Source organism: Podarcis tiliguerta (genome assembly GCF_965153285.1).
Source record: "Podarcis tiliguerta genome assembly, chromosome: 2".
Taxonomy (NCBI): domain Eukaryota; kingdom Metazoa; phylum Chordata; class Lepidosauria; order Squamata; family Lacertidae; genus Podarcis; species Podarcis tiliguerta.
The window spans coordinates 87615606-87639969 of record NC_139535.1 but is presented as its reverse complement, the minus strand read 5'-3'; the positions used below and the strand labels follow the sequence as shown (position 1 = coordinate 87639969).

The following is a 24364-nucleotide window of genomic DNA, read 5'->3' as shown; positions in this document are numbered from 1 at the left end:
GATGTCAGCAATAACTTTTTAAAGCCCTAGACAGCCTCAGACTGAGACGTTTGAAGGAGGCACCTCTCCCTCTGTTGTCTTGCCTAAGCATTAAATTCTTCTGGAGAAGCCCTTCTTTGCATCCATCCCACCTTTGAGAGTCGTACATTACGTGCTGCTGCTTCTTTTGGTGATCACTCGTAGATTGTCTTCCATAAACACGGTTTTAAAAATGAGCCCGTAAGTGACTTTGGAGGCCAATTCTGCACCCACACGTCCTTCCACAGTGGGGACGTTGCTTTCCGGGCGGGAGTTGATCACGGTGTGGATTTGCCAAGCATGCCTTCCTCTTAGCACATTTCTCCCTTGCGTCCTGAGTTCGAGTGTCTTCAAAGCCCGTTACACCTTTGGTAAAGGCTGTTCTCCAATTGGAGCACTCACAGGCAAGTGTTTCCCAACTGTTGGTGTTTATACTACATTTTTTAAAGATTTGCCTTGAGACAGTCTTTGAACCTCTTTTGTTGACCACCAGCATTCCGCTTTCCATTTTTAAGTTTGGAACATTACTTGCAGGGGCATACCTAGGGGTTGGTCAAGTTGGCTCCTGAAAATGGTGCAGACCCGGGAGGGGGGACGCAAAATCACTCCTATCGACTGACTCAGACTGGCTAGGAACCCGCCCACCCATGTGTACACATCCCGGGCTGCTCTTCTGGGCAGCCAGTATCTCCTTGTCAAGGGTGCAAGGGATTGTGGGGCACCAATATAGCTCCTTGCCAAGGGCGCAAGGGAGCCTAGATACACCTCAGAGTATGTAGCAACAGAAGACGAAGGGCCCTGTCTGTTGTGGCACCATGTCTGTGGTCTGACCACTCCTCTGAGGTCCAGCTAGCACCAACTTTGGCTCTGTTCTGGTACCACGTTAGTACTTGGTTCCTCAAGAATGTATGAACTGTTAATCTTGCAGCCTAATGTTACAGCTTTAAGATGAATATTTTATAGAACATTTTACTCGTTCTTGGTTTTGCTGATGTCGTGTCGCCTGCACAAATTGTGAACCCCGCAATGTGATATAGGGCAGGGTATATAAACAAGTTAGTAAATGCATAAATGATGCATTTCTAGAAGTTTGACGTTTTCTGCAGAGAAATATAGCCATGGAAAATTTTCCAGCCCGTGTTAAAGAAAGCCTTGAGGTCATCTGCCCTGAGGCACTATGTTCCATACTGAAAAAGTAGCTTTATGCATCACATCCAAAGTTAGTCACAATCACGAGCACAACCACTGAAATCAATGGATTTAGGAATATGACAAACTCTGTGTATCACCCAGTGCATGTTTTTTTTAAAAAAACAGTTTGAGGTACCACCAAAAAAAGAGAACATTTGTACAAAAATGGAAATCTTGCAATTGCTCTGAAAGTCTCCTCAGATTGTGATCGACTTCCACAGCGGTGAAATTTGAGACTACCCTGCCACATAAAAATAATAGGATATGGCAACACTTGGAAAACTCTGTATGGAATTTAAACAAAAGGGTAACAAACTTCTCTCTTTACAGCTCACATACAGCTTCCTTCACATATCTTTTATTGACTGTTTGTTTGAACATCTTAGAAGAGAACCACTCACAGCAGGCTTGCAACGTGTTTACATACACTACCCATGCCCCCTCTAATGCACTTTTATCCCAACTACGGGATTTAGCAAAAAGGTCAAATGCACTTTTAACAATCTAGTATTACAATGCTAGTGGTAATAGATAGGCCTTGGCTTTTAAAGAAAACGAGGATAAGAGCTTTCCCCGGCAGAGCGGTTTCATTTGTTGTCCTTTCCACAACAGCTTGGTTAACCTTGAAGGTATTACACAGAGCATACCTTGCCATTACAAACTTTTACATGGCTACTCTCCTGAAACTGCAAATTATTCAAGTTCTGCCCGTCCTCTGATCCAAACGAGCAAAACCACATCACCGCTGCTACCATACTAATGCTTTTATAGAACAGGCCATAGAAGTAAGAACTACATACTCATCTTTAAGGAGTATATAAACATTTCTATTTCACAAGCTATTTTCCAGTTGGATGGGTTGAGGGCCGTTATTAAAAGCCGCACGCTGCAACAGTTAATTCAAAACGTGCTCTCTTCACTCCTCTGCTGCCCTCACCTTGAGGTGAAGATTGGTGGTAGGTATACAAAAGTCAGCTGAATCATCACTCCATAGGTTACAGAAATGTGTAACGACAATTACTCTAGTAATTGCTTCCGTAGCACATTTTAATCTGGTGAGGGACATTATTTTATTTTAAAAATATTGATAGCCCACTCTTTCACCCGTAAAACTTTCAAGGTGACTTTATAGACTATTATGTTTGGCCTTGCAATGACTCCTTTTGCTGGGTTACTATGGCTTATATAAAGAAACTTCAGCTTGGGTAACAAGCCTGCACAATGAGTCAATATCACAAAGATGGATCTTAAACCAGGTCAGAGGCTCTAGAAAACCAAACTTTCTTTTCAGTTCTCATAATATTTTGTACATGGCTTTGCACATATTGAACCAGTCTGATGAGTGCTCTAGCTAGCATGATTTATCTTCATCTACTTCTATTTTCCAGACAGAACCTCAACATTTACAATACAGTGGTACCTCTGGTTAAGTACTTAATTCATTCTGGAGGTCTGTTCTTAACCTGAAACTGTTCTTAACCTGAAGCACCACTTTAGCTAATGGCGCCTCCTGCTGCCACCGGAGCACGATTTCTGTTCTCATCCTGAAGCAAAGTTCTTAACCCAAGGTACTATATCTGGGTTAGCGGAGTCTGTAACCTGAAGCGTATGTAACCTGAGGTACCACTGTATGTTTTATCCTTTTTGTGTGTATGTTAGCTGCCTGAGGTATTACTTGCTGCAGAAAGGCTATATACACATTTTTAAACAAACAAGCAATCAATTCACAGCGGAATGGTCTTGTGATAAGAAACAGCAGCATCAAGCAGTAGTATCTCACAACCAAGTACAAAATATAAATGCATTTCGTATGACGTTGTCGGGTGAACATGGATTAAAAACTCTGCCCTGGAAACACAGTGATTGCACAGTAAATGGAAGTGTGAACACAGTCACTATCTGAGCAAGTAAAGGTAAAGATAAAGGTACCCCTGCCCGTACGGGCCAGTCTTGACAGACTCTAGGGTTGTGCGCCCATCTCACTCAAAGAGGCCAAGGGCCAGCACTGTCCGAAGACACTTCCGGGTCACGTGGCCAGCGTGACATCGCTGCTCTGGCGAGCCAGAGCCGCACACGGAAACGCCGTTTACCTTCCCGCTAGTAAGCGGTCCCTATTTATCTACTTGCACCCGGGAGTGCTTTCGAACTGCTAGGTTGGCAGGCGCTGGGACCGAACAACGGGAGCGCACCCCGCCGCAGGGATTCGAACCGCCGACCTCTTGATCGGCAAGCCCTAGGCGCTGAGGCTTTAACCCACAGCGCCACCCGTGTCCCTTAGCAGGACTCTGCTTCAAATCTGTTGGCCATCATCCACTCGACAACTGCATCCAGGCACTGGTTCAATCTATGTACTGTCTCTTCTGACTCAGATCTGATAGCAAAGCAAAGCCTAGTGTCATCGGGATACTGACACTGTACCCCAAACCTCCTATTGGTTTGCTCCAAACAGATTCATATAGATGTTAAGTAGCATTGGGATAAGAAGAGTGTCACAGTTAAATTGCCAAAACCTAGACGTGCAGCCCCCCCAGCCGCTGAGAGATCCTGCAGTAGTAGGGTTGCACTCTGCCACCTCTCCCTCGAAGGAGGTCATTTGTTAGGGCAACCAAGGCCAATTCCGTGCCAAGCCCAGGCCTGAACCCAGACTGAAACGGGTCCAGTTAAAACAACTGCACGGGTAACAACAATTTCAAAACTAATAGAGATATTGAGTGGATAAAAATAAAACCTCCACTTAGGAGGCTTGAACTTATTTGCCATTGACCTAGTAGCTGACATTTCATTCTGAATTTTAAGTTTAACACACTCCCTTTCCCCCCCCTTTTTTGGGGGGGTACACTGCCTTTTCATGGTGTATGAAAGGCAGTGCAGAATGTTTTAAAAGAAATAAAAATTTAAGGGCAACAGTTCAAAATGAAACAAAGCTCTCTTTTATAAAACATCTACTGAAAAACCTGCAGCGTCCCCTTGCAAATATCAATACTGTATATTTGTCAGCAAAAAAACAACAACACCCCTATACAATTGTTTCCAAACAAGAAGAACACCAGGCACCTCTACAGACGCCAAGATGCAGCTCATCATTTAGGAAGGTTCTGCAATCAATTATTGATGCCTGCTGCTTTCTGGCCCCATTTTTTCCATGTACATAATTTATAGGGAAACAAGAGTTGTGGGGGAGAGAGGCAGACAGACAGACATTTGAAAGAACCCTGGAGCTCACCAAAACCAATGCAGGCACATGACTGAGGGGCAAGAGAAAAGGAATGCAGTTTGACCAGAGAGTTAATCTAGCCTTCTAATGAAACATGGAAGAAGCTGAGAGATGCAGGACCTCATTTAAAAGTGAGCATAGTTAAAACCTTGCAACTTTCTTCGAAAAACAGATGCAGAATCACAGCAAGCCACACATTTAGGTGACCAGATGCAATGGGAGGTCAGGATTCAGTTGTGCAGAAGAAAGCTGAGCCTGGCAAGGGCTGCGCATATAAGGTTGCCATATTCCAGAAAGTGAAAATCCAGACACAAATATTGTTGAGCTTTTTTGCTATGCCAATTTCCATCCAGACACTGCTTCCAATTGCAGTAATCCGGGTATGTCCGGGAATTCCATGCACAACCTTAGACCTGTACAGTACTTATCAAAAATCCCTCCTCTTGCCTCTCTATGAGCTTCCAGTTCATCTTGTCTACACATAATACCTCACCCTGCACATGTAGCTTTAGATCCTGGTCTCCAAAGAATCCATTATGAGGTGCTAAAGAGATCTTATTTGATATTTGCAGCAAAGCAACCTATCCACAAAAAGGTCTATGGGAGGGAGCATAATGGCCAAATGGCTCTGAGTTCAAGTTTGCTTTTCAGTGCTGAATACGCAAGAGAGTGTAGCACACACTCCCATAACCAAGGCTAAGAGACTCAGCTGTGAACTACGCAGTCCTCAGTTTGAGCCTCCCCTCAGCTGCCCATCTGTTATGTGAACACAACCACCAGAAAAACGAAATTCACCTATGCTCCCTGACAGCCTAGCAAGCTGCTTGTTGTTTCCCAGTGACAAAAACGCACAGCAACAACCAAGTGTCAGGCAGGAAGAGCAGAACTACGCTTTTAGAAAACAACTGGTTAGACCCCACACAGCTATGTGCCTGACAGATAGTGAGCGGTAGCTTTATCTTTCCAAAATTAATCTCAGGTGTCACAACTGGCTGCTTTAATTACAAAGACCTCTCCAGAGAGACTACTCTTCATTACCCTGGTGTACAGATAGTTATTAGCCAGACAGAACCCACAAAAGTTTGCATCATCCTAGAAGCAAGGTGGACAAGCCTGGAGAGAACATGGCAATGCACCTTAATATCACTTCTGTGATAAGTAAAGATATTCTACAGTCCAACCTATTGTGATTAGAGCCTAAGCTGCACATATCCACCCTTTCCCTTTCAGCATCATTCTACTTTCTCTTTTTTTCCCTTCCAAATTTCTTTTATTGATTGTCCAGATTTTTCACACAGGAAAAAGAAAAAAGCATATTGAAGAAAATAAACTAAACACATAAGAAAATTATTACTTCAAATACCTAAATCTCTTAACATTGGTAACTGACTTCCTCAAATCCCCTCTATCTGAATTTCATTATATCACCTGTATAACAGATCTCCGATTTCATATTTCTAATAATATTAACTCCTTTCATCAACTAACCTCTTCTCCTTTATTCTTCTTCTAATCATTAATATTTAGTACCACATATTCTTATTCTACCCCTAAGCCTATTTGTTAATTCCAAGAATTTTCTATTTATCTTACATTACAATATTTAGCTAAATATTCTTTAAATTTCTTCCAGTCCTCTTGTATCTCCTCTTCCTTCTGGTCGCGGATTCTTCCAGTCAGGTCGGGCAGCTCCAAAAAGTCCAACATCTACACCTGCCATTCTTCTATTTTTGGTATCTCTTGCGATTTCCAGTTTTGGGCTAATATCACTTCTGTGTAAGCAGTAAAGATATTCTACAGTCCAACCTGTTGTGATTAGAGCCTAAACTGCACATATCCACCCTTTCCCTTTCGACATCACTCTACTTTCTCTGCAGCTTTGGTGGGTGGGGAATCCTGATGTTAGGTTCACTTTGGAGGGTAAGCAGGAATCGTCCTTGTCTTGGAATTACAGAGTTGGAAGGGACCACAAGGGCCATCTAGTCCAACCCCTTGCAATGCAGGAATATTTTTGCCCAACATTAAGCTTAAACTCATGACCCTGAGATTAAAAGCCTCATGCTATACCAACTTAGCTATCCCAGTTTTAGATGTCTTCTGAAAATTAACATTGTTTATCCAGGCCTTTGCAATACGTATTTGTTTCCTTTCAAATCAACCAGTGTTTACAGATGTTTTATTTGTGTTTTTCCTTATGCCTTTACTGATTCTATTGTAATCCTGTATTGCTACATACTGCTGCATTATGCCTTTATGAAAGTGCAGATTTATAAATATTTGAATAAATAAATGAACCATCACATTCTGCCAGTGCAAGGATTTCTGCTTGTGCCCTGGCACTTTTCACCCCTTGCACCCTCTGCAAAGCTGCTCCAGGTGGTTGGGGGGACCTTTAGAACCAATTTAATGGGGGCACGGGGAGGAGGATAGGGGAGAACATTCTGTTTCACAAGGATAAATCCTTGTGCTGATGGAACAAGAAGCTCAGAGCTACATTAAATTCCACCCTAAATAAATAGAAGAAGAATCCTTAAGTTTTAGAGCTTTCATACTTTGGGTGCATGAGCATATTTAAAAGACTTGTTGCTTAAAACAGATCTTTCTGATTTTTGTGAGATGAGGATGAGAAACTGTACTGCACTTTAACGGGTTCAAAATGCTTCCTATAGTATCTCACTACTTCCTATATCAAACCTGATAGTCGGAACGTGTTTACCATTGCTCCCATACAGACCAAACAGAAGTTCAATAAATACAGTGGTACCTCGGGTTACATACACTTCAGGTTACACACTCTGCTAACCCAGAAATAGTGCTTCAGGTTAAGAACTTTGCTTCAGGATAAGAACAGAAACTGTGCTCAGGCAGCGCAGCGGCAGCAGGAGGCCCCATTAGCTAAAGTGGTGCTTCAGGTTAAGAACAGTTTCAGGTTAAGAACGGACCTCCAGAACGAATTAAGTACTTAACCCGAGGTACCACTGTAAGGCTTAAAAATCACTTGTTACATACAAAGCTAATTTCCGCCGGTTGCATGCATACACGATCACCACAGCAACAAGCATAGCAAGTGTCCAGATTAATAACAGATGCACTTTTCCTAATGACTTGCTATATATGCAGAAAACACTCTATTCATCAAAGGTGTACAGCCACTTCATATACTTCTAAGCCCCCCACCACCTGGCAAAGCCATCCGCACACCTCATCAGGAAACCACAGATCAACCTAATGCAATATAACTGTGTCAGAAGCATAGGGGGAAAGCTGGAATCACTTGCAGATCCGATAACTCAAACAGGTGAGCCAAGCTGCAGAATACATATCAGATCACGTATATGTAGCTGACAGAACACTTAACACGCATTACAAAAAAAGCATTTACTCATGTTACAGATTAGGAAAAAATGCCCTTGGGGTGGTATTTATGATTATGATTTTAGAAGCTCTTAACCTCAGTCTATAACAAAGATCTCAAAACACAAGCGAGCAGATCACTCAGGGAAGTAAGCCAAGCCACAGAATACAACTGAAGCCACAATATGCATTCTTAATGTCAAGGAATTGCACACCATCACTGACTGCTACTCAACCAAACTCAAAAACACTGCCTGGCACCTGTATACATACTGAGGCTTGAAGGGTTGCTCTGGAAGATACTGGTGGGTTGCTTCCATACATGTGATTCTGTAACCATGAGATTACAGGCATAGGTAAACTCTGGCCCTCCAGATGTTTGGGACTACAATTCCCATCATCCCTAGCTAACAGGACCAGTGGTCAGAGATGATGGGAATTGTAGTCTGGAGGGCCGGAGTTTTGCCTTTGCCTGGATTAGAACCTACAAGAGGAAATGTGCGGAACTGACCAAACCAGTCTCTCTGTAAACTAATGGTCTTAGCTGGCCAGTTAAGTATTGTCATCAGCATCTCCAAGAGTGAGCCATGTTGCCATAGCAACACTAAGTGGAGATGCTTCCAGGAAGAGGAGAGTGGGCCTTTTCCCACCTTACCTGGCCGGATGAGTCTTGCTCTGTGCTGAATCCAAAGCTATGGTTTTGGGGAAACCCAGAAAGCTAATGGGAGTGTTCATGTTGGAACACTGTGCTCAGGTTGTATATGTCTGTAAATTAAACTGTAGATCCTAAAGATACCACGGTCCCCATTCCCATAATGATCTACCTACCTACCCCCCACACTCATAATGATCTACCTACCTACCTACCTACCTACCCCCCCCACACCCCATCCAGATATGGTGGCAGCTACTACCACGACTTCTAACTAGCCTTCTACTTGCTTGTCAGGTAGTGGCACATTCACCATTTAAAACTGTGTGGTAGAAGTCACATATCGTTTCCAGGTCTTCTCCAAGTCCTTATTTTCCTTCACTGACATGCATAGCTGCATTAAGCTGCCCATCGACTAAAATGGGCACTCTTAAAGCTGACTTTAAAAACCACACAATGGATTGGCACCAGACCAATGAAATGGATCCTCTATTGCAGGGGTCTGCAACCCACGGCTCCGGAGCCGCATGTGGCTCTTTTACACCTTTGCCGCGGCTCTGGGGTGGATACTAGTGAGGGGAGGAGGCGCATTGTGCGCCCCAACACTCCCCACTGTGGCGGGCGCTGTACTGGCTGTGACGTCGCATGGGGGCGGTGCGTGCGTTAGTCAGGCACCGTAATGACGAGTTTTGCGGCTCCCAGTTTTTTTCCCCTTCGGAAACGGGTCCAAGTGGCTCTTTTTGTCTTAAAGGTTTCAGACCCCTGCTCTATTAGGATATCTGATTGTTAAAAACAACAACAACAATTTCAGCCTCCGACATGGCAACTTTTAAGGCATGTGTTTGGTAAGGGGAGAGATGCTGGCAACAAAAACCACCTACTCTTCAAGCCATAATTTTTAACTTGCTGCAAACCCAGCCATTTTTAAACTAACATTTCTGAAACAATTTTATTTGCTTATACAGAGAGATCCTCCATATTGATTGTATAAGGAACAAGATTTGCATGCTTTGTAATGGCAGAAAATTCAAAGAACACTCAGCCTTCAAACCTCAGATATGCAATTGTGGCTCTATAATCATCACAGTTCTTCCTCAAAGGTTTTTTTAAAAATAGCACAGCAGAACAGATAAGCTGGAAAAACCTCATTCTAAAAATGAAAAGGGTATTGCTGAGACTTGTTTCTTTGTCTGGCTCGTAGTCAGTGAAGGATCTATAAAACTGACTAGATACTCACTGACTGGAGAGAGGAAATCTCTTTGAGGCATATAGCGCCTTCTACTTCACTTGCTGCATAATCATTTGGACACCAGCAACTAAACACAGATAAAGCTCTGGATCAATGTGTGCATTTGAGAGTTCCCTCCCCTCTTCAGGGTTACATAAAAGATAGAGGAAGACAATTTGTGTGCCCTAGTAGCTATACTCCGAAGCCAACATTAGCTGCCCACCCACCCACCCATTACTGCCCATCTGTGAGAGTATGGCTGGAAGTCTTAATACATTAATCGCTGATTAAAAGCAAGGCTTTTGGTCTAATCAGATTTTGATTAGAGTAGTAAGAGATGTTTAGCATTTCTGTTTGTCACCCAACCTATGTGAAATGCCACTACTAAAACAGCATTTCCCCCCATCTCCACTTCCAAAGGTCTTGGTCCTAGAAGACATACATATTATTTCTAATATATTATTATATTATATTATATTATATTATATTATATTATATTATATTATATTATATTATTATAGAAAGGCTTGAAGGAGAGGGAAACCTCTGCCTCAAGAAATAAGAACCAAATTACAGCTGTTTAACAGACACCTGCCCCAAGAGGACTAAAACCTCATTAAAGAGAGTTAAATTATTGTGGGAAATGCAGTCCTCCTCAAGAAATCTGCAACTTCCGAGGTCACAAAGAAAATTAGGACATGGTTGGTTGGTTAGTTAATTAGTTAGTCAGTTAGTTTATTCAACAAGGTTTACAAACCGCTTAATCATCCATAACCTCTCTAAGCAGTTTACATGGAACATGACCAAGGTTTCTATAACGTAGATGCCAACACCTGCAAATACAGACATGAAGCTGTCCAATGTGTGTGAGAGAAGCCAAACCCAGAGCAACTGGGGGTGAAGGAGAAAAATATAAGCTTGCACACCGTTCAATCCTACTTATGCTCCCAATGACTCTTGTTTTGTGGATTTAACATTGTGTTGAAGGCCCAGAAGGTGGAAAGCCTAGGAAAAAAATCTCAGCTGTGCCCTGGACAGAGCAGTGGCTAATTAGCTGCCTACTTTTGCCCTGGTTTATTGTTTTGTTTTGTTTTGAATTTAAGATAGAAACATTTTATACAGATGCTTACAGAAAGGGAAGGGCTTGTGAGCAGTAGGCGGCATTTATCCTGGAGCCATTTGTACATCAACAAGGGAAACAGACAGCCCTTGTGCTGCTTGCAGTTCAGATAATCCACTTAAGTGCAGAAATCCTCCTTTCCCATGAGCCCCTTACTGCTTTCGACCGGTCTTACTGGATAGTATCTAGAGAAGCTGAAGAAGATACGTATGATGCAACTTTGGGGGTGGGGTTAGGGGGGAAATGTCTTGTCTGTTTCTCAGTTTGGAGATTTGTTTACCTGTGCACGGAAGAGAGCAGTCCTGGTCAGCCAGGCCCAATTGTCTGTCCAACGTGAAACCTCTGCTGGACATGATCTAGTTAACTAACCAGATTTAATGAAAAACCTGGAAGGCCTCGACAAGGTCAGCAATTTCTGCTTCAGCCAGAATTAGTTTATGATATATTGTAATAGATGTTTTAACTAAAATATTCCTCAAGCGTTATTGTAAGGAAATTAATAGATATTTCACAATATGCTTGAGGTTCTAATAAACCAGTTTAACACAAGTGAGTTTCCATTCATATTCATGATTTATAGCCACATAAAAGAGTACCAGATCATGCACATTCCCTTATTCTAAGGAAGAAGTGATACAGCCGTTTTACTGAAGCTAAGCCAGCCCGAGTCTGGAGCCTCACATTGGAAAGTGGGAAATAAAATGTGCTAAATAGTGTAAAGCAACGATGCACCTAATGCAGGTGTGGGAAACCGCTGGCCCTCCAGATGTTGCTGGACTACAGCTCCCATCATCCCTGGCCCATTGGCCATGCTTGCTGCCAGGCTTGATGGGAGTTGTAGTTCAGCAACATCTGGCAGACCAAAGGTTCCCTACATCTTATGTGTTCACAACACAGTGAGTATTATATTGTAATGGTTTGATTGGTTGGCATAATTCTTACTATGTATATTTTTCTATTTCAATGCATGTTTAAATGCTTTCTTTGTTTTAAAAACCTCTAAACTGTCTCTCCATTACACTAGTTTACAAGTGGGTTTCTTCCCGTAAGGGCACACTTAAACATACAAAACCCCACCCAGGTCCAAACCACTAGAGCCTGAAATGGGCTAATCCAGGAAGAGTTTTACCACTTGATTATGTCAATTGTATTAAATTGGTTAGAAATAAAAAGCTGCACACAGGCTTGTGAATCATCCACACCAAGGGGTTCCAAAATCTGGTCTGCAGGCCACATTCAGGTAGTCTGCAGTGTGTGTGTGTGTGTGGATCTGTTTGAAGATGGCACATTCATTGCATTAAATATTCATACGAGCTTTTATTGTGTTCTTTTATTATATTGCATTTTATTGTATTATAGCTTGAATTCTATGGAATTAAAATTTCAGTACAATAAACTGCAATACACAGAGTGAGTCTTTTAAAAGAGGCCCCGTGGAACATGTATATTCTGTATCCACAGGGTCTCTTTTAAAGGACTCACCCTGTATAAGAAAGAAAAGCAGCAACAAAAATGAAGTTTAAAATCACGCAGCGTCTAGCACTGCACACTACGATCACTACAACAGGAAGAAATATCATTAAATGGTTGAGGGGTTAGGCTTCCATTGAACAGTAAGTACTGTATAGCACTCAAGGCTAGATGGTTATAAGGAACCTTATGGAAGGGTGTGTTTCTCTTAATCCTAACTCACGCTTTCTCCTCTGCCACACTGACACACAGAAGTGGGCAATATAATCATATTTAAACAGAGAGTCAAGGTATCTTTTCCCACCTGAATCCTGCCATACCTTCAAACTCTTCCACCTCCTGATCAGATTATCAGTATCCCCCCCTCCCTATTTTCCTGCACATAGGGCCAAAAAAGGGCTCCAGCAAGGCCAGGAGTGTGTTTGGGAATTTCCAGGGGGAAAACCACAGCACAGGAAAATCACAGCAGAAAGCTCCATGTATCTGGAGGCTTATTTGAAGAAGTATTTAGTATGAATGGTCAATAAATCCAAGCAGCACTTCCTTTTCTCCACAGTAAACAGCTCATCTGCTGCGACAGAATAAGCCTATGCATTTACCAGAAGTAGCTGACTGCCTCCTTCCATGGGCGCCAGTGCAAAATGGAGTAGGGGAAAAACGCATCTCTTGAGAAATCTATTGCATTACTATAAATACAAGACCGTTTACAATTTCTGAACGCATACAGCCAATAGGTATTCCACACAAGTAATTTTCAGTCCTGGGCTGAGATTTAATTACAGTCAAGTCCACCTACCACTTTTTCTTCTCACTCGTAAAACTTCTGCCATTTTTACCCAAACCTACTTTGCAGAAAATATACAACCCTATTTCATGTTAAAAGAACTGACCAGGTATCTATAGAGCACACCATCTGTCAAGAACTACTCATATCCAAACCTCAATCAGTGAACTGAAGCCGCAACAGAGCAGCGTGGTTGCAATCGATAGTCTTTAAAATTTCGCTCTGATAAGATTTTGTGTGGTGCTGCTGGAACTTTGCATCCTTGTTTTAAAAAAAAATTCAAGAAAGTCCCTGCCAATCACTTTACTACACAGGGCTGACTCGGGTCACCAAGACTGTCCCCCCCCCCAACTTTACGAAAAGTCTAACTTCCAAAATGTTGGCATTATGCCTATGCAACACTGCTATATACAGGTGGAGGCAGAACAGTTGGCACGATAGGGCCTTTTCAGGAGTGGCACCCCATATGTGGAATGCTCCCCGCCCCCAGGTGAGCTGCTTCTGTCCCCATCAAGAGGAATTTTAAAACATCTCTGTTCACCAAGGCATTTGATGGCTGAAAGACTGTATTCCTTGCAGCCTTGACATTATAAGCTGTGAGGATACGTGACAATTCTCAGATGATTTTAATCTTTTTAGATATTCCTGAAGTTCAAGTGCTTATATTTTATTTGCTGATGCACTGTTTTGCTGCTTTGTAATTTGCTACCTTTTGGAGCAAGGGCAGGATAGAAATGTAAAATCACCACCATCCCAAGAGTAGTTTGTGTATCTCCATTAGCCTTGCCAACAACTATCAGAAACATGGAATAGTAGCAAGGAGACTCATATTGTGGTCGCACAGATCCATACAGCACTCATTACAGCCAGTAATCACTTGCCACAAGATGACCATATTTTTGGCAGCATCCATGTGGTGGTTCTGACATGTGCTCTGGCCTACTTAAGGATCTTTACGGAGATTAAGTACATCTGTCTGTATTCTTGTCCAAGAAACCCCACTGTTACAATAGCTGAATGAACATCATGCAGCCATTAATAAAGCAGCACTCTCTGGAACAGGCACCGTAGAGCTTATTTATATCTGCTGCTGACAAGAGCCCAGGAACTTTGGGGGAGACTAGTTAGTGAGCTTGAACCTATCTCTACATACTTTTGATTGCAGCCATAACCAGTGAAGCCCTCCAAATACTGGACTACAATGTCCATCATCCCCAACATTTGACCAGACTGTTTGGGACCAAGAGGAGTTGCCATTCAAAAATATCCGGAGGGCATCAATTGGGGACCCACTGCTTTTACCCCGTACTTCAATCAAAATATTTTCAGGTTTTCTCATTTGTAAGAGAACCGTATGGAAAAATGCAGGGTGCGTTGGCCTCAGAGTTCCTGGGTTTTAGGAAGTTTAGAAGGCTTTGCCAGGATGCTTTGATCTTGGGCTAGGATAAGGCAGCTGGAATCTAGCCCTGCTTTCCCCCAGCAGTTTGTGAGCAGGTTGGACTGAGAAGTGCTGGGTGCAATGGTTTGGAGCCTTTAAAAAAGTTTTTGCTTTGGTGTATCCCAGGTCCTGTCCCATCTAGGCTGCAAGAATAAGTAAGAGGGTGGTGGCAGCAACTACCAGAGAACAGGTCCCATTGACAGCACTGCAGGGCTGTTGTGTTACAGTTGGGCAGGCTCTCTTGGGGGTTCCCCCACCCTTTGTCACACTCTTCTCTCTCCTGTGTGTGCCTTCCCTACGAGTATGAATGACAATGTCCACTGTTGCTCTGGCAGAGAGCACATGGTTAAGCAAGAGGCCACTAACTGAACAGAGATGCTCAATGTTCTAGCGCCGTGACAGAAAGCACTGCTGTCCAAGCAGCCAAATAAAATGATAATATTCACTAGACTCTCCTTACTCTGATGCCATCCTGTTTGCCGCCCTAACAAGTGCCACCAATTAATTGCACCATCTATTTCTTCCTTTAATTTCTTCCCACTTAACATAGTTGACCACATTTAGCAACAACTACTTAAATACAGCAGTTTCCCCACAGACAGACACTGACCATTGCGCCATGATAGCTAACTGAATTTTCATATTTAGAGGCAGTGTGAGCTTCATGGCAGCCTAACAGCTCCTTTAAATGAAGCGGAACCATTTCCAGTGGAAGCAAAGAGGTGACACAGGAGAGACAAGTCTCTTCTAAACGAGAAAGCACTTTGGTCGATTTACAGCAGTGGAAACAGCAAATGTAGAAAGGAGTTAAGAACCCCTCCCTCTCACCACCTAAGCTGCATCAACAGAAGTCTAGTGTCCTGATCAAGGGAAGTAATAGTACTACTCTATTCTGCCTTGGCCAGGCCACACCTGGAGTACTGCAGCACATTCTGGGCACCACAATTTAAGGAGGATATTGACAAGCTGGAAAGTGTGCAGAGGAGGACAACCAAGATGATCAGTGGTCTGGAAACCAAGACTTAAGATGAACAGTTGAGTATCTTTAGCCTGATAGATATAATATAGGAAACTGATATAATATATGAGGAGACTGATATAATATATGATAGCCCTCTTCAAATATCTAAAGGGCTGTCACATGGAGGGTGGAGCAAGCTTGTTTTCTCCAGCTCTAGAAGCTAGGACCCAAACCAATGGATTCAAGTTACAAGAAAGGAGATTCTGACTAAACATCAGGAAGAACTTTCTGAAAGTAGGAGCTTTTCTACAGTGGAACAGATTCCCGCAAGAGGTGGCAAACTCTCCTTCCTTGGAGGTTTTGAGGCAGAGGTTGAATGACCATCTGCCATGTAGGATTTAGCTGAGATTCCTGCATTGCAGGGGGTTGGACTAAATGACCCTTGGTGGACACTGGGGGGTGGAGGGAGACTGTATGCCACAAAGGGGAGGGCAAAAGTAACTGTTGTCATCCTGTTCTCTTTCATACGCATGCATGACCACCTTCTCAGCCAGTCTGTACCCTTCCTTGCTGACAGATGATAGATCTGGAAGATGCCTAGCTGATAGACTCCAATGCTTTATGTATTCACTTTCTCTTTTTGACACCGCCACCAATCTTGGTGGATACTGGGACGTGCAGAGAAGTGTGCTTAGAACCCTGGGTCAGATTTCTCAATTAAATACTGGACATTGCCATGTTTAAAATGTTTACAGTAAAAAACCAAAAAGGCATATAACGTAAGAGTCAAGTATGTACAAAGTTTTTAACCTTAGATGCTTCTACTTCTTCCTCTTGATCTTCATTTACTAGCACAAATTACTTTATGCTACCTCACAACATTATTCTGCTCTGAGGTAAGAAATACGCAGTGCATCCTCTTAGTTTGCCATAGCATATTTCAACAAAATGTTTCCCAGCAAAAATGAATCAATAGGGGGGGAATTGTAAGGCAAACTCCACATTTAAATATAAAACAATATTGTACTACTAATAAACAATTCCACACTTTAAGGAACACAATCAATCAATAGCTCTCTGAACGATGTACAAAAGAAGTAAGAGAACAACCAAAGCAAAACATACACAAATCAAAATAAATAGAGTTACAAAAATAATTTCATTATGTATCATGAAAGTATCATAAATATTACAAACGCACACGTAATCACCAAAATCATTCTAAAATACACATTCTAAAAAACAGAACCGCCCCCCAACAAGCACACTTTCCTTATACGCACATCACTTCAGCCGCTCAATTCTGACCTCAATAAAACACCCAAATGTTTAACCAACCTATAATCATGCAGAGAAAAATAGGTCCACTCAATAAAACAACAGCAGGGAGAAAAACACCACTCATTCCCACCTGAGGCAATACAGACACCTTCTCCCCACCTCTCACCTAGGGAGATTAAACCCTCCTCTGCCAACAAGCCCACATCCTGTGGGGAGTTAGGTACAGCCAGCCATCAGCGCACCTGATGCTCAGCACCTCTCGGGCAGCATCCCACCCTGTAGAGTAAATTAAAAACATCTCCCTTTAAAACATTGCTCCCTAAATAAACCTCACCCTTGTGGCTTCACAGTCAGACTAGATGGGAGAGGGCCGTGGGTAATGGTAGGTAACAGTCCATCCCTACTCTCCCTTTGGCACCTGAAGCATCTTACTTGATTTAGCACACAGCCTGGGCAGAGGTGGGAAACCTTTTTTAGCTTGAGGGCTGCGTTACCTAGAGGGCAGCCTTGACGGGGGGGGGGGGGGTGAAGGGGGGTGCTAGAGGAAAAAGTGGGCAGGGCCATAGGCAAAAGAAGTGGGCGGGGCCAAGGTTGAGACCTTTGCACAGTAGGCTACATTGCAGACATGCAGAATGCAAACGTTTCTACCTAGCTCAGTCGACAGAGCACAAGACTCTTAATCTCAAGGTCGCGGGTTCGAGCCCCACGTTGGGCAAAAGATTCCTGCATTGCAGGGGGTTGGAATAGATGACCCTTGTGGTCCTTTCCAACTCTACGATTCTGTGATACCCACCACTATCACCACAATACACACACACCTCTCCAGCCTTCATCCAGACAAGCATGAGGCACTATCACAATTCAAGGGTGCCTTCCAGCATCCAAAAACATTCTAGGAGGGGGTGGATCAGGGCCAGAGAAGGATGCAGGTTGGAGGGGGTGTAGTCCCAGGAGTGCCCCAAGGGCCAGGTAAGCAGGCCTGGAGAGCCACACTCCCCAGGTGTAAAGGCTCATGTGTTCTTGGTTGATGTGTTATTAACCTATCACAGACACAGCTTCTGGGCAGGAACTGTGTGCAGCCTGTGTTTTATACAGCACCAAGCACACTGTTGATCTGTTCACTTGGCATGCTTATTCATGCATCCAAATGACTCTCCCCACACCAAAGGCTCTTTCTTTCAAGAGGTAGCTGCTGCTGAAAAGCTTTCTGTTATAAAAAATAAACTAGCCACAAATAAGAAAACGACCAGCAGCCGTTAAAGAGATTGATGGCCCAAACGGAAAGGCCATTCCTACCGCACTCAGCCCATCAAGGACAAGGCATAACTCCACAGAAAGGGCACCATACCAATGTGTGGCCATTTAAAAAAAAATTCTTAAAGGAAAGGCAGGCATCATCTGTTTATGCTTATGAATCTTTCAGAAAACACCTTCTGTCCCAATTGGTGGAAGAAAAGTTGCTAAATGCCAACAGCCAGGCAGATGTTTTAGCAAACCGATTCCAGCTGCTCTGCCTACTGAAAAAGCCAGGCATGTATTCTCAATACAGAAACAGAGTTTATGTTAACAATGACTCTGCAAAGGTCCTTGCTGGTAATCAGCAAGTAATTTGGGCAATGGAGACATCATTAAGGACCCTTTTTCTTTTACCTTAACTTAATAACTAACTGCTTAACAAAATTACCACCTATTGTTAACAATCTCCAGTGCCAAACAAATCATTTTCTGCTGTAAACACAACCTTACGTCCCCCTCTTTTTTAAAAGGTCATAAAGTTGTGACTTGAAAATTAAATAAAACAAAGGACTTCGAACTTTTATGTTACTCTAATGGAAGAGAAATGCTCCTGATAAACAGTGAAATGAGCAGTGGTTAAAAACTCTTCATGAAACAACAATAATCCTCAACGTATCAAGGTAGGCCTGGGACAATACAGTGGTACCCCTGATTATGAACTTAATTCGTTCTGGAGGTCCATTCTTAACCTGAGGTACCACTGTAGCTAATGGGGCCTCCTGCTGCCACCACACAATTTCTGTTCTCATCCTGAGGTAAAGTTCTTAACTCGAGGTACTACTTCTGGGTTAGTGGAGTCTGTAACCCGAAGTGTTTGTAACCCAATGTAAAACTGAGTTAGCTGGACTAATAGTCTGACTCAATATAAGGCAGCTTTTGATATTTTCAGCAGCTATTAAATGACAGCTAGGATCAAGGAAACAGACAGAAAGCTGCGGTCATGCAACCCAATCCTAGACATGTTGACTTGGAAGTAAATCCTGCCACAATGAATGTAGCTTACTCCCAGTTAAGTATGCATATAAATTCAAACTAAGTCTGCAATTCTGTAGAAGCTTACACGGGAGTAAGCCCTATTTAACATAGTAGGCCTTACAACCCAACCCTACTATGAATGTTTATTCAAAAGTAAGTCAAGCATGTTTGTAGCACCAAGAGAAACTATTGTGAAAGCTAAGGTCACAACTTCTGCAAACATGCACTCCATATGAGGTCTTGGATGTCAACTAAGCTGAGAAATGATATATGAAAGCAACCATTACCCAGACCTTGACAAGTGAACTCAAGAAATTCAGACAATTTCTTGCTTAAGCAAGAAGCGGTTATGATGAGGCCTCAACAGATTGCCTCTTCCTTAGGCATGTCCCCTGGCCTCTGCACCAGTCCCAGCCCCCTGGTACTGCCATACACAGTCACTACTCGTTCCTAACAATATACTTAGTGCAGAGCTTCAACAAGAACTCTGGAATCACCTAGACTCCAAAGATTGCTCACTAGGGACTAGAAACAAAAGGCTTAGATGCCCTTCTGAGTATCTGAGGGCACCAAACCTCTTTTGTTTTGAATTACACTGTCCCAATGGGAGTTAAATCTTCAAAACACACAATTAAAAATAATTAATAGAAACATGACTTCAAGGGAACCTGATGTGCCACACTAATATTAGTAAAAATACACAGCTCCCTTTCTAAAAATTCCAGCAATAAATATGGAAAGCAGCTAAAAAAGACCACACCCTTCATTTATAATTAGTAAGATATCCTGGCACCTTCTTTCTAAAGCACATGTATTCAGATGCAGGCCCCAATTACTGAAACTGGAGTTAATCTTAAGTAATCAAGCAAAGGCTACCCTATGCAAGTTTTACTCAAAAGTTAAGTCCCACTGAGGTCCACGGGATGGGTTTCTAAGTGTGCACAGGAATGCATTCAGAATGCTGATAGCTGAATAAGAAATGAAACTATCAGTTTGTGTAGCGTAGTGTCTCAATGCAACTGCTACAAGTTACTAGGATGTGCAGTACACTTTTGCCCCCATTTTTGCAAAGCATTCTCCTGTGTAATTAACTACAGTAAGGGTCCACAACCTTTTGGAGCTCACAGGCTTTTTAAAAAAATAAATAAATACCCATTTAACAGGAGGAAAAGCTAGTGATGCTCAGAACGCCCCTGAGCAGGCAAGGCATTTACACTCACCCCAAAACAAATGAGCTAGAAGAAAGAAGGAAGTACCCACTCAAAACAGGTAAACCCACCCACCCACCCAACCAAATGCAACCAAAAAGCCAACAGGAGGAGAGGGCAGAGGAGCCTTGGCACGTACACTGGGGACCCCAGAACCAGAATGATCAGATGCAAAGAGTATACACCTTTAAAAGGCAGGATGAAGAATATTTGGCACTTACATGTTTCCCCAACTCCTGCATGGCTAATACTATCTGCTCAAATCCTCTCTTATGCACAATAGCTCCTAAGTACCTTCCTTTGCACATGGCCTCCTTCCTTTAATAGCTGCCTGACAAAAAAAATGGAGCAGGAAAACCTTTTTTAAAAAATGGAAATTAACCTGTCATAATTTCTGCATGCCAGACTACTGTTAAAGGCACAGGAACAGTGTCAAGAAAAAAAGCAGCTACCCAACACATTGCATGCAAGCTAAATTCTAATCCCATTTTATCCTGTCTCTCCTAGCTACCATTACCTCTAGCTTTATTCTTTTTGTTTTATTAAAGATTTTCTTGTTTTACAGAAGTATGTGTAATGTCTCTCGTATTTGTTCCATGTAACATTTTTACAAATCCGTTTCATTTGTTGAGACATTGGGGGGGGGAGGGGTACTTTCAGCAGCCAGAAACACCATAACCAGACACTGGAGAGACCTGTCAGGAGTAAGCATGGACCAATGGTACCAAATAGTATGGGAAACAGCCCTACTAGAAAAATTAAGCATTACCTCTAGCTTCTTTAAAAAAAAAGGGGGGGGGGAGGAAACTTACAAGCAGACCATGAAGTTCTACACCTATATGTAGGAGAGTGAGAAAAGTACAGTACTGTAGTGTACTTTGATTTCATCTCACCTAATGCTACATGTGTAGCTTCGGTAACCCAGTATCCCTGTCCCATCAATACTGGAAAACATTCCATCGTGAGCAACAGCGTAAAAACTGTTAGCAGGATGGGTGGGATATTTCCAAACAGCAATTAGAATATAAACAAGCATGTGAAAATGTCAATACAGGTAGCAAGTACGAAAACCACATTCCAAGGGGTGGCATACGACACACACATATTTTAGGGGGAATACTTTCCTCTGCTGAAAAAACTCGATTCAGGACCATACTGTAATGAGTTTTTTTGCTCAAGGAAAGGCGGAGAGAACAGCTAGCCAAAAGGAACTGCAATCCTTCATTGGATTTAGGCTCGGCTTTTTTAAAAAAACAACAACACCACAGAATTCTTAGTATTTTTTAAAGGTTCTTTACCAACAAGCATGATGCCATGAATGTTGCTATCTCAATTCAGATGCCACCGGGAGCGCTTTAGAGGAGGTCGACCCAGGCGAAAGAAACCCGCATTCTCGGCCGCCAGACCTTCTCGAGCTACTTGCATGGGAGACCTTCTTCGACTGACACCAAAACTCTCCGAAAACTCGTTGGCTGCGCCCCCCTCCCCGCCAAAGAAGCAGCTTCAGTGCGGTAAAAGGCAAGTCCTGCTTTTCACCCCCGTCCCAGGCAGCTTGTGCAAAGCCGAAATCCAGCGACCTCCCCCCGGCTACCGCCTGGAGTTCAACTGTCCAGCCCTTGCTTCGTCACACTGCTAGTTCCCCGATCTCTTCCCCTCCTCGCCTCTCCCCGCTGCTGCTGCTCCTCCTCCCATCCCGGCTAAGCCTTACCGGATTTAGGAGGATATCTGTAGATGGAATTAGACGGGATGTCCACCTCTTCCACTCCTGCGTTCTGCCGGCTGGTTAGCGCTCCCATGCTTGAGACGTAGTACAGTATTAGAGGGCATCCGGGGAGGAGGCGGTCGGGGGTTGGAGAGAGACGCCTCCCTAGCTCGCACCTTTGCAAAGCGAGACGAGAGGCGCGGAAAGGCAGCAAGGAGACACACGCGCGCAGGCACTCAGGTCAGCCGCTGCCTCCTGCAACTGCGCTGCTGGTCCCTCACTGGAGAAGCTGCCGCATTGACTTGCCTGCTGCTGCCCCCAGGGGGGTGGCGGTGCCTGCTGCTGCTGCTGCTACCGAGCAGGGGACAGAGGCAGCCATTCCCCCCATCTTTTCCACCCCCGTTCCCTCCTTTCCGCTCCCTCTCCTCCTCAGTCGCCCCCCCCCCCCCCCGCAGCGAAAGGAGTGAATCAACCTGGGGACCGTTTAGGCGAGCTGGGCTAACGGGAATCCCTTATAGAGCAGTGCAGCTGGGATGGGGCGGGAAGAAGCCGGCGCTGCATGCATCATCATGCACATAGCTCAAGCTCTGGGCTGCGGCCGCTGCTGCTACGAGTGCAGAAGGCAACCTCGGCAGCACCAGCAGCATCTCATCTCTCCTCTCCCTGCAATTGCAGCAGCAGCGGCGGAGGCAGCTTTGCAAAGGAGCTGGGCGCCGCCTTGACGTGAGCGGCAGCCCTGCTCTCCAGCCAATGGAGGCCGCCTGCTAAGCAGCCAGCGGCGCCTCCTCTCGCGGCCCCAGCAGCTCCCTGGCACATGGCCCGATGGAGGGAAGGGAAGGGAGGGCGAGGGCGGCAGCAGCAGCAGCGACCGCGGTGCTGGTGGCTGTGTGGCCTCCGCCGCCGGCCAGCTGCCCAAGTTCACCTTGGTAGGAGTTGGGGGACGTTTCGCTGGAATAAAAGGCGGTGCTTCCTAGAGGCATTCAGTCACCACAGGCCGGCCTGCTGCAAGGGAAGGGAAAAGTTTCGCGAGGGTGCGAACACCCGCCTGCTTGCCTGCCTCCCATCTTTTTCTGCTTCAACTTTGCAAATTTGTTTTCCAAGATGCGCCACCCTTGCCTGGGAGCGGTGGGCCGCGAGGCTGCAGGCCCGGGCCCCTACAGCTGGAGCCCATCTAGCCTTGTTTACTCTTAAAAGAAGTCCGGCGGTGGCGCTGTGAGGAAATTTACTTACCGTCAATGTCTTACATACATACACTATTTCCGAATCATAGGCTGCCAGCTCATTTCTGGGCCCAATTCAAGTCCTCTAACATTTCCTGAATAGGCACACAAATAAAAAGGAGCATGCCCATATCTCGATTGGGATAAGAACATGCTGGAATTAGAAGGCAAAGATGGGCAATCAGGACTCTTCTGTTGCCTTAGAGTTGTTACCTTCTTTCAAAGAAAGGCTTCCTGTGCCTTTAAATGTATGCATGACATTCGTATACACTTTGTGTGCTTTATTTATATTACTATGTCTCAAACCATTCACCTGTTGAATTTCTGCCTGCTGTAAAGTTGCATTCGTATGACACTATTTCATAAACCGCAGCGATAACAAACCTGTGCCACCATGCTGATTCCATTATACCATGAGTGGGTGCCCTTTCTGATATTGACTGATTAACAAAAGGCAACACTTGGGCTAATATTGTATTGGCAATATTTATGAAACACTATCAATTGTTTCTTAATTCACAAACAAAAGCCATATAATTTGTGCAAGATGTCACGAACGAATAGAAGTCAAATAAATATTCCATCAACAGGAATGCTTAGAACGGCGTGTAACCACAAAGAAACCCTGAAGTTGAGACAGAAAGCCTTTCCACAGTTCATATCTATATCAAGGTTTGGTTGAGAATGAACTGGAGCGGGGTGGCATCTGGTTGGCCGCTATGAGAACAGGGTGCTGGACTAGATGGGCCATTGGCCTGATCCAGCAGGCTCTTGCGTTCATAACTATGGTGTTAAACTACATAAATTGTTAAAAGAAATGAATAAAATTTCTACCTTTGTGCCAGTTCAAACACTGTTAGCAGCCCTTCCTTAATAGCTTCTATAGTTGTGTGCCAATAAGTCCCTCCCCTGCACCACACACCATAAGATTAATAAGTAACATTTTAGTCACTCTATTTAACACCCATCCTCTGGGCAACTCAGCAATGATAATCCATCAGATTTCAATGTCACCTCTGTCATTTGATAAATAATTTGGAACAACTTGGTATGAGTATAGTTGAATACTGAAATATACTCGGGAGTCCTGTAGTGATTTCATGCTCTTTATTGCAGCTTATAAAACAGTGATTGAATTGCCCCCCAAACCTCAGGCTTTTATATACATTATTTACACAATGAGTCCCGTCTGATTGGCTGATTCTGCTTCCCTCCTGGAGCCTGATTGGTCTTTTCCTGCAGGCCAATCAGT

General features: G+C 43.7%; 1 protein-coding gene across 6 annotated transcripts in view; it reads right to left on the bottom strand.

Moving 5' to 3' along the window:
- RNF157 (ring finger protein 157) overlaps positions 1 to 23165 on the bottom strand; it is a 70511-nt gene extending 47346 nt beyond the window's left edge. For 2 of the 6 annotated variants that reach the window (XM_083429899.1, XM_083429901.1), the window contains exon 1: positions 21899 to 23165. In XM_083429899.1, the coding sequence (XP_083286025.1) occupies positions 21899 to 21986 (88 nt within the window). In that variant the 5' untranslated portion in view covers positions 21987 to 23165. Of the gene's footprint in view, positions 1 to 21488 lie in introns of all 6 variants that reach the window. The other 4 variants (XM_083429900.1, XM_083429902.1, XM_083429898.1 and 1 more) reach the window with 3 other exon arrangements.
- Positions 23166 to 24364: the final 1199 nt, after the last annotated feature.